This window comes from Microtus pennsylvanicus, chromosome 5, assembly GCF_037038515.1.
Source record: "Microtus pennsylvanicus isolate mMicPen1 chromosome 5, mMicPen1.hap1, whole genome shotgun sequence".
Classification (NCBI taxonomy): domain Eukaryota; kingdom Metazoa; phylum Chordata; class Mammalia; order Rodentia; family Cricetidae; genus Microtus; species Microtus pennsylvanicus.
This window is the reverse complement of record NC_134583.1, coordinates 113079158-113096622: the sequence shown is the minus strand read 5'-3', so window position 1 is coordinate 113096622 and position 17465 is coordinate 113079158. Positions and strand designations below refer to the sequence as shown.

Below are 17465 nucleotides of genomic sequence, written 5' to 3'. Positions count from 1 at the left end.
ACCATGGGAAATACAAAGACAACAAAGTGAACTGTTAAGATGTATCATAGAAATGCCATTTAATACTTTGTAGGCTAATGTAATGAGAGTAGAACTTGACACTATCTGTCATCCAGAGCAGGGATGGTTGTGGAACCAATAATGATTGCTCTAGAAGGGAGGTTCAGAACAGACACTGGGAACAAGAAAACCAGTTAGAGAATGACTGTGCTAATTTGGGTAAGAATTAATGATTGCTTGAGTTCAAGTAATAAAATACTTTGAAGCAATTTCTTTTCAAGATTGGGGATTTCTATAAGGTGAAAAGAGTCCCCAGGCACCTTAATACCTCCTCAACAGACATCTAATTAAGCTACTTTTCTGTTCTACGATTCCATGAAATCAGAAACAAAAGACAATGGAGAAAACATCAAAAATACCTGAGGACTAATCAATAGCAAGGATGAGAAAGTATTAGTACTGGAAGATGACTATAAAGTTTCATGCCTGGTTGTCAGAGATGATTGGCTGTTACAGAAACTGAGCAACAAAGGAGATGGTAAAGTGCAGAGAAGCAGGCTCCAAGGATGGATCATGAAACCAGTTTGGTGTTTACTATTGGCATGATATATAACCCTGGACAAACCTCCTTAAACTTAAGTGTTTGCATTTACCATGTAGACTGGTCAGATAACAGTCAGAAGCAATGGCCTGAAATACATTTTACTATTAGACAATTTCGATACATTAGCATTGTATGACTAAATACCACATGATTTACACCTTTAATTTCAGAGAATTTTCTCAGACTATAATAAACTTGAATGCAGTTGCTTATCATCTTTTTCAAGCATGCTAGCTTTATTACTTATAGGTAAGAAAAAAAGAGTTATATATGTTCTCCACAATATATTTGAAATTGTGTATGTCCCCTCTCACATTTCTGTAATATTGTATATGTGTGTGCATCTATAAAAGTGTGGGATTAAACTATTTTGTAGCCTGGTTATTCAATATTAGGCAAGTGTAGGCCCATATTTCATACAAAATATTTACAGCCAGTCTCTCTGGCCATGCTTAATTTCCAAGGCAGCTGCAATCCTGCCAAACATGCTAGCCACCTGACAAAGACTCAGAATGTATGGCTCCTTGACTTTTGTTATTATGTAGATCGCCTGGGGAGAGGTGTTGATTCCAAAGCTGGTGACTTAAGGTGCAGGTGTTTTCGATAGTCCTGCGGTCCCCTGGAAAGAGAATATTAATGAGTATCCACCTTGGTTTACCTGGGGGATAAAAGGTGTTTTGAATAATAAACGCGGGTACATCTTCAGTAATGAATGAAGCCTGCGATGCCCTTCCGATATGGCTGTGTGAACTGCGTTTCATTATTTCTCGCGCCTCCATACTGGTTCAGTTAGGAAAAAATAGTTTCTATGTTGGGGCGCACGGACCCAGACAGGCAGGAAGTAGTTGTGCATACATCTTTTTGGTATCTGTAATATAGATATAAGGATAGCCATATCTAACCTAATCATCTATTTATTGTATACTTCAGTGTTCCTAAGCATTACACTAAACATATTGACAAAGTTTAAGTTATATTGATATATTCTTTCCCCCAGGAAAAATACCTAGTTTGACAGCTTTAAGACTTTTGAGACTGCCTATCTCAATCAAACAAATATAATAAAGTAAGAGATGTAAATTTTTGGGTTTATGAAACAGTATGGTCTATGAAGCATACAATGATAGCATACCAAAAATGCAGATGCCTTTAAAACTATTGTTGAGTGATGATTATGTGAGGTGCTAACAAAATACCGCAGAGCTAGTTCCAGGACAGGCTCCAAAACCACAGAGAAACCCTGTCTCGAAAAACCAAAAAAAAAAAAAAAAAAAAGAAAAAAACCAAAATACCGCACAAACTTGCTCAAATGTCACTGTAGGGTTTTCAGATCCTTCAGTGTGTTACAAAACAAAGAGAATATATGTGAGGCACAATAAAACAACATACTCATACATACTGCAAAACTGTACTCCTGAAAACATATCCATTACGTTTGAGTGGTTTGTAGTTTTTGCTGTATCCTGAACAAATACAGGCTTTTAATATTTTAAAAAGGAATTCCTAACATGGAATACCATTTCATTATCAGAGTCCTATTGGAGTCTGCAGTTGAAATGGATCAATAAGGTAGGTCCAGTCACTCACTTCAAAAGAGTAAACAAGTCATGTTGAAAATGCACAGGAGGATTTTAATTAATTAATGTGAAAGACAGAGGCTGAGGTCTTAGCCCCTCTGCAGACCTTCCAGCAGGAGTTCCCAGATTAAATGGGGGAGGCACAGAGGTCGAGGCAGGGAGTATAAGAATGCAGCTCATCTATTTTGGACAACCTGTGTCTGATTGATCAGTATCTCAGGATTGCCAAAGTGGATCTGATCTCCATAAGAAAACCATTGTAGTTTGAGGTTGTAGTTTCCGTTTTCATCACAGAAGTCTTTCCATCAGACCTTTCCTGGAGTCTAAGATGACTGAGAGAAGAGATAGAGACACAAAATGAGGGTAGTGATATTGTCTTATCCTGATTCTTGGACATTTGCTGGCCACTTTTAAATCTTTTCACAATTTTATTTTCTAATATCTTTATGCATTCTTCTCTCATACATTACTTCCCAACTGCAGTTTCCCCTCACCCCACTCCTTCCAGTTCCTAACTACCTTCTGTCTCCCCCAGATCCACTCCTTACTTTTTAATGTAGAACGGTTAAAGATATCTTTATTGAATTTTGTGGTTCTTTTTAGTTTTAGAAATCTACTTGATTTACATACTTCTTTGGCTTTGTCATTGGTGTCTTTTGTGACTTTCATAAGAAATTCATTTTCACACATAAACATTATTTGTACTCTGTAAAAACAGTTACAAATCATTATGCATTCAATCCTTTTTCTGATCTTTTATTGCTATGCTTACATATCTTTTTAGGGTAGCTATGTTCGTCCATACTTTCTTTCAGTTCTTTTCTTAGCTAAACAAAAGAACTGATCAAATAGAAATCTGATTCATGGAAATGTTTGTTATCATGTAGACATTAAGCAAAACTTGATTTTTAAATGTGTTATTGCTATTGACCACTATTGCCAAGATCCCACATTTTTCAGGTAACTATTTTTTAATGGTTCCTATTTTTCATTTCTTTTTGTTTCACTGAGAACTTTTAGGACAAAGTTGAAGACAGGACAGTGGTGGTGGCAGAATGCATTTCACATTAGATCTCTTGGTGCACAGTGAATCCATTTGGACACAGGAGTTAGCATTTGTTGACGTGGTAAGTGATGTAAAATTTCCTGGTGAACCAAGTATCTGTATTCTTCACAGCTTTGGAAAGGATGCATTATTTTCCACATTTCATAGACGGAGCAGCCGACATCAGGAAACATATAATTTGTAGTCTCTGAACTACTGTAACCAAAACATCTCCCTGATCTCAAAATCCCTTTCTGTCACCAGAAGTGGTCTATAAGACTCCAGAAGAAACCCAGCTGTGGCATCCATGGCCGCTGTTTCCTCCCCTCACTGCAGTCCTCCTCCGAGGCCCAGGCCGCGGCTGTGCCTTCCAGATCTTTCTCCAGGGGCCGATGGGATTCGGGGCTCACCCGGCGAGCTCCAGTGCAGACCAGGGCGGGCTGTCTCGGTCTCGGCCACCGCTGCAGGCTTCCCCGCCCTCTCCGGCGCAGGCGGCCCGCCCAGGGCACGGTCCTGACGGTCGAAGGGACAAGGTGGCTGCGTGAGCCGGCGACACTCCGAGCCTCCGCCGCCGGACCAGCCGCAAGAGAGCCGCAGCCATGCTCCGGGTGCTGGTGGTGGGCGCCGGGCTGACCGGAAGTCTGTGCGCCGCGCTGCTGAGGAAGGCCATAGCCGGCCCGCTGTACCTCGCGCTGTGGGACAGGGCTGGCGACGCAGGTGAGCGGAGGGAGGGCGGGAGCAGGAGGGCGGACCGGCTCCTCGGAGCCGTCTCCCGCACCCGGCCGCTCGGCGGGGAAAAGCCCGGCCTTGGGCCGCGGTGGGAGCGCGCCACCGCCGTCACCGCCTCACGTGACCCCTGGCTGCCACAGCCGGAAGGCTGGGTGCGCGCGCGCGAGTGGAGGTCCCGGTTGGGCCCGAGAACGGCGGGTCTACAGACTCCCGCGTTTTCCTTGACCAAGACTTTGCAAATGGCTAGACTGAACGTCCTGACTGGAGCCTTCCTTAGTCACTCTGGCATTTCGTCCATTTCGACTTAGTCATCCACTGTTTTGTTCGTTTCTTCAGGTTAACACAATATGTACTAGTAACACGGTAGGGCAGTAGTACAACATTCACGAGTCCTTTTTTTTTAATTATTCAAATAATAAAAAAATTACAGTGACCAAATATCCAGGACTATAAGCAACGATAAAAACTTCAGCTTAGATTAATAATGTTTTTAACGTATTTGGACAAGGACAATAAAGCCACCAGTCTAGCTAGGGTAAGTTGTACAATTTTGAAAAGGCTCATTCTATGCACTGACAATTGCTTATGAATTATTTTAAGGGGGAAGAATGATTACTGCCAAGAGTCCTCATAATCCCCGATGCACGGCTGACTTGGGAGCTCAGTACATCACCCGCACGCCTCATTATGCAAAAAAGCATCGAGAGTAAGTAAGTCACTCCTCTGGAGTCTTAGTAGATAGATGTATGATGTAAAATAAAACAATCATCCTTCCTAACACATTGTCAAACGTTGCCTCTTATGACAGTGAAATGTTCTTACGATCCTTGTGAAGACCGTATAACATTATATATGGAACAAAGAAAAGGGCTCAATACATTTTAGTAATTGTTAGTTGTGAAGATGGCAGAGTGTAATGATAGTATTTCTAAGCACATTTAAAATGGAGCATATAATACTTTTCTATGTATTTTTCTTGACTTCACTTTTATTTAGAGAAATAGGACTTGAAATTGAAATTAGCCATAATGTCAGCAGAAGATTTACAGGTTCTTAGAGGATTTTTGCTCTTCTCCTGAATTACATTTGGTTTAACACACTTAACAGTGAGTTTATTGTATGATTTATAGTGTGATTTGATTTTTTTAGATGACAAGACAGTGGTTTCATAGCTAATCACACTATACATTTCCATATGGTTATTTCAGGTTTTATGAGGAGCTGTTAGCTCATGGGATTTTGGAGCCTCTGACCTCTCCTATTGAAGGAATGAAGGTGCAAGAAGGAGATAGCAACTTTGTGGCACCACAAGGAATTTCCTCAATTGTTAAGCACTACTTGAAAAAATCAGGTGGGGCTTGATTTTCTCTACCTTTCAGGATGAAAGTTGTGTAGTCAATGTTAGTATCGTATAGACGATTATAAAAATAGTTAAGCTATTGTCTTCTCATTAAAATATGCCTTTCCTTCCTCCAAAGTAAACCTAGAATCAATTTGCAGGTCTTAGTGAGCTGTATGGCAGTCTTTATTTACTACTAATCTATTTGTATTCATTTATATTCACTAATTTTTGAGTGTATAAGAACAGTTTTTCATTTCTCACCTTGACATTGCAATAGGATTGAATTCTAACAGGTTGTGTTACTCTTAAAAACTGGTCTCATCAGTAGTGAATGAGAATGTTCTTCACATCTGAGTGTTATGGAAATTTTAAATTTTTATTGGCATAGTATGTCCAAAACATCATATTTTTATAGTTTTGTTCTTTATTTCCTAAGTTATAAGGGAATTTATACACTTTTTGTTTTGTTGTTAACCAGCTCTTGGCATTTTTTTTAAATTTCTTATTCATAATTGGACCATATTCTATTAGAATTTTCAATTTTTCTTTATGCATTTTATGAATGCTGTGAAAACTGATATCTTATAAAAAGACAAAATAAAGGTTTTCTTGGGTGATAAATTATTTTCCTATTATAGAGCAAGCTTTCTTGGAAATTTGTAATTTGGCGAAGTACCCCATTCAAGATTACTACGGAAAGGTCTAAGCTGAAAATTTATTTTTTCACAGTTATTTATATAATTATTAGAATATTGGTCTTCCTTGTCAGCATTACTTAATGAAAACGTCAAGAATCTGAACCTGTGAAAGGTCAATGAGATTGAACATACAACAGAACACCTAAAAAATACAGTTCTGGGGTAGGCCATTTCTCCATTTGATATTCAGACTATGAAAGTGTCAGAGAAACCGAACCAGTAGAATATGTCGTACTCCCCCTTCTCCATTCAGATATTCTATACCCATTACCGGCTGTAGTTCAGAAACATTGAAAAAGGGATAGGCATGGTGGCATATACCTGTTTTCTTAGGACTTTGGAGGCAGATGCACAACCACCTCAAGTTCAAGGACAACTTGGATTAGTGAGTGCCAAGCAAGGAAGTGCTATAGTGTGAGATCCTGTCTCAATAAACAACCAAATAAACCAAAATCTGAAAAACAATTCCAGAAGGTTCTAAAAAACAAGCATAAAGTTGCCGCACAACTTACGGTATGCTCCATGAGAGAGAAGTGATGTGTAGGCACACTCTCTGATTCATGGACCCTTAGTCTGTTTCTTTAGCATCTGTCTTTAGGATATGGTTCACCTTGATTTTTTTAATGCATGTTTAGTAATATGTATAGTTATTTTTGTTGTCCTGCATATATGGACTTTTTTATTCTATAATTCTCTAAACAACACATTATAAAATATCCATTGACTTAACATTTATCCTGTTCTAGGCATTATGAGAAATCTGGAATGTTTTAAAGTATATTGGAAGGCATGTATTAGTTACCTGCAAATAGTATGCCATGTTATGTAAGTGACTTGAGCATCAGAGAATGTGCATATCTTGGGGATAATATATTGTTATCAGTTTTTAATATCTATGAGAAGTGAAAGTGTGTGTGTTTGTGTGTGTATGTGTGTGTGTGTGTGTACTCATGAGAAGGAAAGAAGGGGGAAGAAAGAGAGAGAATAAAGAATTGGCCCACATGATTATGAAGACTATCAAGTTCAAGGTCTGAAAGATGAGTCAACAAGCTTCACACTCAGGAGAGCTGATGATTTAGGTCCAGTGTAGTTGGAGTTTTGGTTGGGACCACCAGCTCCAAAATAAATGTACAGACTTAATATTAATAATAAATGCTCAACTGATAGCTCAGACTGATTACTAACTAGCTCTTACCACTTAAATTAACCCATTTCTATTAATCTATGTTCTGCCATATGACTCATGGCTTTACCTGTCCTCCAGCATATCTTGCTCCCTCTGCATTTCTTCTTCCTAACATTCTCAGTATGGCTCTTCCACCTAACAATATCCTGTCCAGCTATTGGCCAGTCAACTTCTTTATTAACCCAATTACAGTAACATATATTAACATAGTGTAAAGGAATATTCCACAGTCCAGTCCGAAGATTAACAGGCTCAAGACTCAAGAAGAGCCAATGTTTCAGTTCTAGTTTTAAGACAATGAAAAAAAGTTTAAGACACAGTTGTAAGACCATCTAACAGGAGTCATTCTTTGCTTGGCAGGCAGGTAAATGTTTTTGCCTTAGTTAGCCCTTCAACTAATTGATTGAAGCTCACTGCATTAAGGAGAGCAATCTACCTTTCTCATATTAAATTTAATATCAACTAAAATTTCCCACAGTATTTGCAGAACCCGGAACATTGTTTGATCAAATATGTGAATATTATTGATGTGATACACACCATGACCAAAAGCAGCTTGGGGAGGAAAGCGTTTATTTGTTTTATGCTGCCACATTACTGTTCATCATTGAAGAAAGTAAGGGTAGGAGCTCAAACAGGGCAGGAATCTGGAGGCAGAAGCTGATTCAGAGGCCATGAAGGGTGCTGCTTACTGGCTTTCTCCTTATGCCATGCTCAGTCTGCTTTCTAATAGGACCTAGGACCACCATCCCAGGGACCACCACCCACAATGAGCTGGGCCCTCCCCCATCAATCTCCAATTAAGAAGATGCCCTACAATTGTATCTTATGGAGGCACTTTCTTTTTTCTTTTTTAAAAAAAAATTCAACATTTTTACTTTCCAAAGTGTATAATTATTTAAAAATCAGAAATATATTTTTTATATACTCACAATGAAAGCAATCAGATTGTCAACATAGTCAGTCTTCTGTGTCTGTGCCCCAGGTCTAAAAACTGGAAAAAAAAGTCTCACAGATGTTCTTTTCTACTGTTCTGTTTGTCTTTTCATTTGTCATTGGTACTTACTGGAGTGGGATTGTTCAAAGTACCAATAGGACTGTAGCTATCATTTAGTAAGTGTTAACCATTTAGCACACGTCATTCCTAATCCTTAACAACCACCTGAGGCAGCTATCATTATTCCTAATGACTAATGATACAACAAGGCATTGGTTCACTGAGTACCAGTCAGTGCCTTTGCTGGTATATAGCAGAAGCAGAACTTTCTGAAAATTTGACTTTATTGTTTCCTATTAGCTTTCCTATGGGAGACAATGAAGAATGTGCATGCCTTCCCATTCAACATTTATTTTTAAAGGCCCTTCCTCCCCGCCTTTGATTTTTTTTTCCTGTATTTTGAGGCTGAGTATCATACTGTCTGGACTTATATGTTGGTGAACATACGGCTCAAGTCAACAGCTTCATAGTGCACTGACTTTTTATCATTTAATTATTGGCTCCAGAAGAATGTTACTGTCCTGTTTCTTTATACAGTCTGGAAGATTAATTACCTACCAGTTTCTATAACAGGAAGGCCCACTTGTTTGTCCTGGCCACCTGGCTATCTTAGCCCCGAAATAATCACACAGAAATTTATTAAAACACTGCTTGGCCCATTAGCTCTAGCTTCTTATTGGCTAACTCTTATATTAATTTAACCCATTTCTATTAATCTGTATATCGCCACATGGCAGTGGTTTACTGGCAAGATTCTGATCTGTGTCTATCTCAGGAGGAGAATCCATGGCTTCTCTCTGACTCTTCCTTCTTCCTCCCAGCATTTTGTTTAATTTTCCCTGCCTCCCTAAGTTCTGCCCTATCAACAGGCCCAAGCAGTTTCTTTATTAACCAATGAAAGCAACACAAAGACAGAAGGGCCTCCTACACCAAGTTTCTGTGTGTGACATCTGGAGAGTATGCTAGAGAGTTTTAAGCCAACTTGATACAAGCTAGAGTATCTGAAAAGAGGGAACCTCAAATGAGAAAGATGGCCCAAGAACGGCTATAAAGCATTTTCTTAATTAGTGATTGATATGGGAGAGCCCAGCATGTTGTGGGTAGTGCCATCCCTTGGCTGGTGATCCTGTGACCTGTATGAAAGCAGGCTGAGCAAGCTATGATGAGCAAGCCAGTAAGCAGCACCCCTCCATGGCTTCTGCTTTGGCTGCTGCCTCCAGTGTCCTGCCCTGTCTGAATTCCTTGCCTGACTTCTCTCACTGATGGACTGATGGACTGATGGTAATAATCTGGACTTGTAAGCTGCAATAAACCCTTTCCCCCAAGTTGCCTTGGTCATGGTATTTCTTTCTTCCAGCATTAGTAACTCTACCTGGACAGAGAATGATGCATCAACCTTTAAAAGTGCTTTATGTATTCCCAAAAATTCACAAGAAGATGAATTTATCCTCTGGGTCCCTGGGCTAGAAGTTTTTATTTGTGTTGTCCCTTTAACAGACGGAAATATCAATGTATTAATTCTTCCTTTATCATATTCCTTCACAATAATATTGGTCAGCAATATGGAAAGTCACTATATGCAGCATGACTTGTCAAAGTGGACAGGATTAATTTATTTTAGAAAGACAGTTGGTTTAATTTGCTGTCAGCTCTGAGGACTTTTACACAGTAATATTTACCTCTCATTATCTTCCCTTTTCGTTTGCTTACTTTTTTCTAAAATCGATGTAAGGGAAGTGAGCCTGTGTGGTTCTATCACAGTTCTCCCTGCTAAGTAATCATGACATTTATCCAGTACAGTGTTCTTTCAAGGGATGCTGTAAAGTAGTAACAAGCTATGTGACTATTGCATCATCTACTTTAATCAGTACATTTAGAGAGCTCTTCTGTGTCTTCAGGTCTCATCTCAGAAATTCCAGGTGCTCCTTGCTAAAACTAATCCATAGGAAATGATATAAGAAAAAAAACTCTGGCTAGCTAAAATGGCCAGCTGTATGTTTAGTGAGAACTTTCCTCAAAAAATTAGGTAGAAAGCATCTGATAGACTCCTCTTCTGACCTCCACATGTTTGAGTATAGCTAGGTATCAGTGTGTGTACACAAACACACACGCACAAGCACACACACACACACAGAGGGAGGTTGGGGGTGAAATGAAGAAACTATATAGAAGAAACACATTTGCTTTTATAAAATGATTAAACATTACTAGTCCTCTATCTAGATAGCTATGTACAAAATTAAAAATTCTCATTAAATAGCATGTACTGGATGTTATGGAACCCTCTCTTCTGGGCATTGCTTGGCTGGTAAGTCTTTCAACTCTTAGCCAGCTATGATTCCTTGTCCAAGACTCTCACAGGCATTTCCCAGACATACTTCTCCATGGAACTGGTGGTAAAGACATCACGAAGAGCTCAGGAGGGGCACGAGTTTCACCTTTCCCTGACCATGTTTTTAAGTGGTTACTGTAGCTGCTTTTAGTAAGCCCAGGTTTGCTAACTCAGGTTTGGGGTAGTGCTGCCCTCTTTTGACCGAATAGAAAAAGTGTAACTGGGCAAAACGATAATAAGACAGTTCCTGTCTGTTAATGTAGAATGCAGTGGTAGGGTAGGGAGACATTAAACTGTTCCTTTAATAAAAGATATATAATTTTTCGAGGACAGCCTGGTCTACAAGAGCTAGTTCCTAAGATACAGCGAAGCCCTATCATCCAAAACAAAACAAAACAAAACAAAAAGATGTATAGTAATTGCTAAAAAGGATGGGGTGTGAGTACTTAGAATGAATATTTAGTAATAATACCTAATATGACATAGATTGCAGAGAGGTGAACTGAAAAGATTTTGTCAAGGAGAGTGTCAACAGGGAACTGACATTTCATGGATGCTTTAAAGTCAACAAATGTGAAGTAGGGCAAGGGCCAAGGGGTTAGAGTTCCACAGAGAAGGAATTGGAGCGGTCATGAAGTAGACACAGCAAAGTGCATTCAGGAAATTAAAAGTTAGCTATGACTGGGGAGTAGTTTGAATGAGAAAGTGGAAAAATGAAGTACAAGATTAAACTTGGCATAAATGTTTTGTAAATGGTGTTAGAAGATTTTACAGTGTATTGTTAAGTGTGGTGGGAAGCCACTGAAGATTTTCTTCATGAAGTTTATGCATGAAGCTCACTTTCTTGAGCTCAAAGTGCCTCTTGAGAACAGGTGTGCTCTCTGTTTCCAGGTGGGAGTTTCCAGAGCATTTATAAATTTAATGTCTGGTGTCTTATGGAAGTTATTAATTACTCCCACAAAGAAATTCCTCCTTCCTGGAAAGTTCAATTATTTCTTCTTTGTAAATATGAATTTCGGGGTGGATTTTGCAGGAGTTGTGTTAGTTTTGGATCTGCTCAACTACTGCAATGAGTTTTCTTTCTTTCTTTTTTCATGTGGTATTCTTTTTCCTGTTAAGGGAGCTTGTAGAACAAAGACTTCTATACCTAATCCTTGGAGGTTATAGATTTTTGTGACTTGCTTGGAGGCTGGGACGTGCACATGTGTTCCTGGTACTGCTTGTCTCGGGTCAGCATTTACAACACTTCTGATGTTCACCTTATAGAACACCTTGAGCCATCAGACTTGATGTCCAAGAATTTCTGCTGAAGTATGGGGAAGTTTATAGGCTAGTGGATTTTAATCCCATTTAAATACACACACACACACACACACACACACACACACACAAATCCTCACATAAACACACACACTCACACATATCCTCACACACATAAACACACACACTCACATACATACATAAACACACACACACAGAGCCAACAATAGCAGCTCTCTCCTAACAGATTATTATTAGAGGACAATGTAAACAAAATAGAATTATTTGCTTTAACTGAGTTCTGGAAGAGACCATGGAGTAAGATAAATTTAGCAAGATATTCCAAATAAGTCAAAAAGTTAAACAGAATTGCTTTGTGGGGATAAAGAAATGGTGGATAAAGGTTAAAAGTAAAAATTGTTTGTACCTTCCCAAAGCAGAGACCTCGGAAAGACCTCAGGCACCTTGGCACCCCTCTTGCCTTCAGGTTTGAACAGAACAATGCTCACTGCCTGAAGCAAGATTAATCCCTTGACCCAGTTAGCACTATGCCCCCTCTAACATTTACATTTTACTTGCAACATTTGGTTGCCTCCTGTAGCTTAGCATTCTTCAAGGGACAGTGAAAGACATGAGTATGGGAAATGGATAGTGACTATGTCCTTTGCCTTACAGAAGCTTCTCAATTTCAGGAGTTCCCATTTATTAATTGTTGCTCTCAGTGTCTGTGGTACTGGTGTTATATTTAGGAAGTGATCTGTTCCCATGCTTTCAAGGCTACTTCCCACTTTCTCTTCGATGAGGTTCAGTGTGGCCAGATTTATGTTGAGGTTTTTGATCCATTTGAACTTAAGTTTTGTGCATGGGGATAGCTATGGATTTATTTGCATTCTTTTACATGTTGACATCCAGTTATGCCAGCCCATTCATTGAAGATGCTTTCTTCAATATAAGTAAATAAATAAAATTGTATAATTTTAGCTTCTTAGTCAAAAATCATGTGTTCAAAAGTGTGTGGATCAATTATCAGGGTCTTTGATTCAATTCCATTGATCCACCTGTCTGTTTTTATGCCAATACCAAGCTGTTTTCATTACTGTAGGTCTATAATAGAGCTTGACGTCATGGACGGTGATGCCTCCAGAAGTTCCTTTATTGTAGAGGATTGTTTTGGCTTTTATGGGTTTTTTGTTTTTCCATATGAAGTTGATTATTGTTCTTTCAAGATCTGTGAAAAATTGTGCTGGAATTTTGATAGGGATTGCATTGAATCTGTAGATTGCTTTTGGTAGGATTGCCATTTTTTGCTATGTTGATCTTACCTTTCTAAGAGCATGGGAGATCTTTCCATTTTCTGATATCTTCCACAATTTTTTCCTTCAAAGACTTAAAGTTCTTGTCGTACAGTTATTTCACTTTTTGGTTAGTGTTATCCCAAGATATTTTATGTTATTTTTGGCTATTGTAAATGGTGACATTTCTCTGATTTCTTTCTCAGCAACTTTATCATTTCTATATAGAAGGGCTTACTAATTCTTTTGAGTTGAACTTGTGTCCTGCCACATTACTGAAATTGTTTATCAGCTGTAGGAGTTCCCTCATCAAATTTTTGGAGTCACTTATGAATACTAACATATCATCTGCAAATAGTAAAAGTTTGAGTTTTTCTTTTCTAATTTGTATCCCTTTGATCTCCTTTTATTGTCTTATTGCTCTAACTAGAACTTCAAGCACTGTATTGAATAGGTTGAGAGAGAGCAAGGATCAGGTTGAGCTGGGACTTCTGTAAAATGGAGGCTTCACAGATAAAGTTGGACTGGAGCTAGAGTTTTAGTGCCTGGGAGCATGAAATGTCTCGGGTGATGATAAACATTGACTTTCACTGTGCTTTTGATTTGCCCCCTTGTATTATCATTTCCCCATCCATGAAGCTGAATAAAAGTACTTCTGTTCTTGTGTAGCTGTGTATGGTATACAGATGTGTATGTATTCATGGCTGCATGTGTATGGGTATGTGTGGGGGATATATGTGTACATATTAGCATGTGTAGGCCCAAGGTTGACATCAGGAGTCTTCTTCAACCACTCAGTGCATATTGATTGGGACAATGTCTTCCAGTTGAATCCAAAGTTCATTGATTGGGATACAGCTAATCTGGTCGATCTCTGCCTTCTGAGCTCTGGAATTACAGGCAGGCCACCATGCACACCCTGCATTTATGTGGATTCAGGGAACTCAAACTCCCATCTTCAGGCTGAGCCATCTTTCCAGCTCCAGATTTGTTTCTAAATCAAAGTCTTCACACAATCTGAAATTTGATATATCAGTATACTAAGACTTACTCACCCAACTGGAATTTCTTTTAGCTAATGGTGAATGTTTTATTCTCTTAAACAAATGATGACCCCCAAATATATTATGTTTCAAGTACTCTGATTTGTATGTTATATGTTGTCTTAGTTATTTTACTTCTTGCTATGGTGAAGGTATCCTGTTGAAGAAGCTTCAGAAAGAGTGGGTTTATTTGGCTTACTGTTCAGAAGTCCAGCCCATCATGGTGGGAGGAATGCTGGAAGCAGGATCCTGTGCAGGCAGTCACATTGCTTCTGCACCAGGAAGCTGAGGATAACAAATGCTCCTGCTCAGCACACTTCCTCCTTTATGCATTTGGAATCTCAGCCTAGGGAATGGTGTCATTCACATTAAGGGCACTCTGCCTCAGATAATCTCTCATCTAGGTAATTTCTCAAAAACATCCCCAAAGGCTTGGTTCTAGGTTATTAGAGATATTGTCAAGTTTATAATCAATGTTAAACATCATGTATGCTATACATAAAAAATGGTCATTAAAATATTCGTGGCTCTAAAATGAAAGAGAATACAACATAAAAATTAGGAAAATCATTATAATAATGTTGTGGTACATTTTAAGAAAGGAAGTAGGAAGTCAGTGATTTTCTTGGTCTTGATCCTTAATGACAACTTGATCTCCCCTACAGATATGTTTTAAGATTGTTCAAGGTTATTCTGCTAGGTAATACTAGTGAGAATTAATTGCTAGGTATTATTACTGAGAATTGCTAATGGCATTTACTAATGTACATTCATTCTGCAAAGATGACAAGCTTCCTAGTCACCTGTATATTTTTAAATCATGGCTTAACAGATTGATACCTATTTCTTCATTTTTGAAATAAATTAGTATGATATATAACAAACAAATTAGTTTAATATGTAACAAATGCTTGACTAGTGTTGTGGCCCTCATATAGACGCCTATGTTTAAATACTTGGTCCCCGGTTAGTGGGACTGCTTGAGTAAAGTTTGGTTGTATGGTTTTGTCGAAGGAAGTGAGTCACTGAAGTGGGTTTTTAGTTTCAAAAGCTCAGCTATTTCCAGTTAGTCCTCCTCTCCCTCCACCTCTTGGTTGTTGTCTCAACACATAAACTCTCAAGTACTTCTCTAGTACCATACCTGCCTGCCTGCTGCCATACTTCCCACCATGATAGGCACAGACTCACTCTCCGAAACCGTAAACAAGACCCACCCCTTAAATGTTTTCTTATGTAAGTTGCTTGATCATGGTGTCTCTTTGCAGCAATGAAAAGTAACTAAGACAGCTAATAAGTATTTTTCCATTTTATTGAAAATAGAGTCTTTTCTCATACAATATATCCTGATTCACATACTCAGGAGTTCCATAAAATACATTAAACTGAAAACCATAATATATTTGCAGAGACCTGGTGCAACCTGTTCAGGCCCTGGGCGTGTTACTTCAGACTCTATGCATTCATTTGAGCTTTGCTCAGTTGATTTAGAGGGAGCTAACAAATTCTCAAAGAAAGTTGACCATGAAGTAGTAGTAGAAATGGATTTAGAAGTAGTAGTAGAAATGGATTTAGAAGTAGTAGTAGAAATGGATTTAGAAGTAGTAGTAGAAATGGATTTAGAAGTAGTAGTAGAAATGGATTTAAAAGTAGTAGTGATCAATGTAGCATCGTTGTATAATTGTTTCCTTCATAAGGAACATTGATTGGAGGCCCAGGGGTACAGGTGGTCAAGGGAGTAAATATTACTGACATAGAGAGAAAAGAAAGATGCGACACAGAAGATAAGGTTAGGAGCAATTTGTTCACCTAAATGAATCAACTTTTGTTTCTCATTTCCTCATCATTCGTGTGGAAAATCCTGGTAACAAGGACCTGATTTTGCCTTTGGAGCAGGTGCAGAAATCTTCTTCAAACAGTGTGTGACCCAGATCAACCTGAGAAATAACAAGTGGGAAGTCTCCAAGGAGACAGGCTCCCCCGAGCAGTTTGACCTTGTTGTCCTCACCATGCCAGCTCCTCAGATTCTGGAACTTCAAGGTGACATCGTAAACTGTGAGTAAGCCTTGCTATTTACCCATTTGGGGAATGGATTGGGAGGGCGCAATTTTGCTCTTCTTTTTGAGAGAAAAATCTATGATTAATTCTACTGGTGTCATATTTTAAAAATGATTATGGTCTACTTCCTGATTAGTCTGGGTTGTAATGAAACTTACAGAATGGTTTAATTAGCTCGAAATTGAACGGTTCTCGTATTGCCCTTGTTTTAAAACAATTTAGTGTTATTTTGGATGTGCTGTAGTGTGGCCCGAAAGAGCAGCGTCTGTGTGGTCATCCTGAAGAAAAGCTGTTCATCTTGACATCATATTGGCATGCCTCATCTCCTATCTTCCTGCTCTCTGGGTTACTGCTAAGTATTTACTGCTGTTGGACGGAGTCCTTTAGATTCATTGATGAGTAGTTGGATATGCATTGTCCTGATGGAGCTAAGATTATGTCAAAAGAGCCACATTTATTTTAAAAAATGATAAGGAATTTTCTTTACTTGAATAAAAGAAAGCATTTTCTCCCAAAAATTAACGTATTTTAAAAAGGAATTTGGTGAGCCATCGATAAGCAGAGTAACCCATCTTTGTAAGCAAGTCCAATATTGTTCTTTTATATTCTATTTTCTTATGCAAAGGACTATTAAAATATTACAAAGGTTTTGTTGAAGAAAGCGAAAATTTATTGCAAACTCAGGGCATGTTGATATATCTAGCTGGGTGGTCAGTTTTTATAAAAATCTATTTTATGTACCTGAGACATGACAAATGGGAAGTCTCCTCAGAAGGCATCCTCTCCAAGGGTTTGAGCCTGTCCCTATGGTACCAGTTCTTGTCGCTTCCTAGGGAGGTTGACTGTGAAGGTAAAGATCTATTTTCATAGAACCCAAACAGTAAGGGGCAGTAGAAATGCAGCCATTCCCAAACCATGCTAGGTGTGTCAGAAACAGGGCCAAGAAACCAGCATGGACTGATTTGTCTGAAATTTACTCAAGATGACTTTGAGCTGTGGACCCTCTCTCTGGGTCTTGCAACCATGATGGATTTTAACCTCAGTGTGAGCCAGAGGAAACCCTGCTTCGCTAAGCTGATTTTGTCAGGTCTTTTGCCACAGCAAAACTAAAAGTAACTACTATGGTTGCTGTATGCAGATTTACGATTTTATCGGGAAAGGCGGTCAGAAGTACTGGGATAAAGGCGTGTGCAAGCACCACCCAGGGCATTGGTGTGTTATTTCTGATTATAGTGTTATTCAATTTTTTTTTTACAAATTGCTGAAAAGTCTTTAATAGCCAAATCTTTCATTTTTTTTCTTTTG

General features: G+C 38.7%; 1 protein-coding gene and 1 long non-coding RNA gene across 9 annotated transcripts in view; one reads left to right on the top strand and one right to left on the bottom strand.

Annotated features, from left to right (window-relative positions):
* Positions 1–819: 819 nt before the first annotated feature.
* Positions 820–3620, bottom strand: LOC142850377 (uncharacterized). Its single transcript, XR_012910684.1, has 2 exons — positions 1737–3620; positions 820–1223 (listed from the first exon to the last, which is right to left on the bottom strand). It is a non-coding gene; the product is annotated as an uncharacterized LOC142850377 (long non-coding RNA).
* Positions 3621–3651: 31 nt separating this feature from the next.
* The window catches only part of Rnls (renalase, FAD dependent amine oxidase), a 289318-nt gene continuing 275504 nt past the window's right edge, over positions 3652–17465 (top strand). For 3 of the 8 annotated variants that reach the window (XR_012910683.1, XM_075973856.1, XM_075973855.1), the window contains exons 1-4: positions 3652–3943; positions 4556–4661; positions 5164–5306; positions 15999–16157. Coding sequence is in view for 7 of the 8 variants with exons in the window: in XM_075973856.1 (XP_075829971.1) it covers positions 3826–3943; positions 4556–4661; positions 5164–5306; positions 15999–16157 (526 nt within the window). In the remaining variant the exon portion in view is untranslated. Of the gene's footprint in view, positions 3944–4122; positions 4292–4555; positions 4666–5163; positions 5307–15998; positions 16158–17465 lie in introns of those variants that run through there. The other 5 variants (XM_075973854.1, XM_075973853.1, XM_075973858.1 and 2 more) reach the window with 4 other exon arrangements.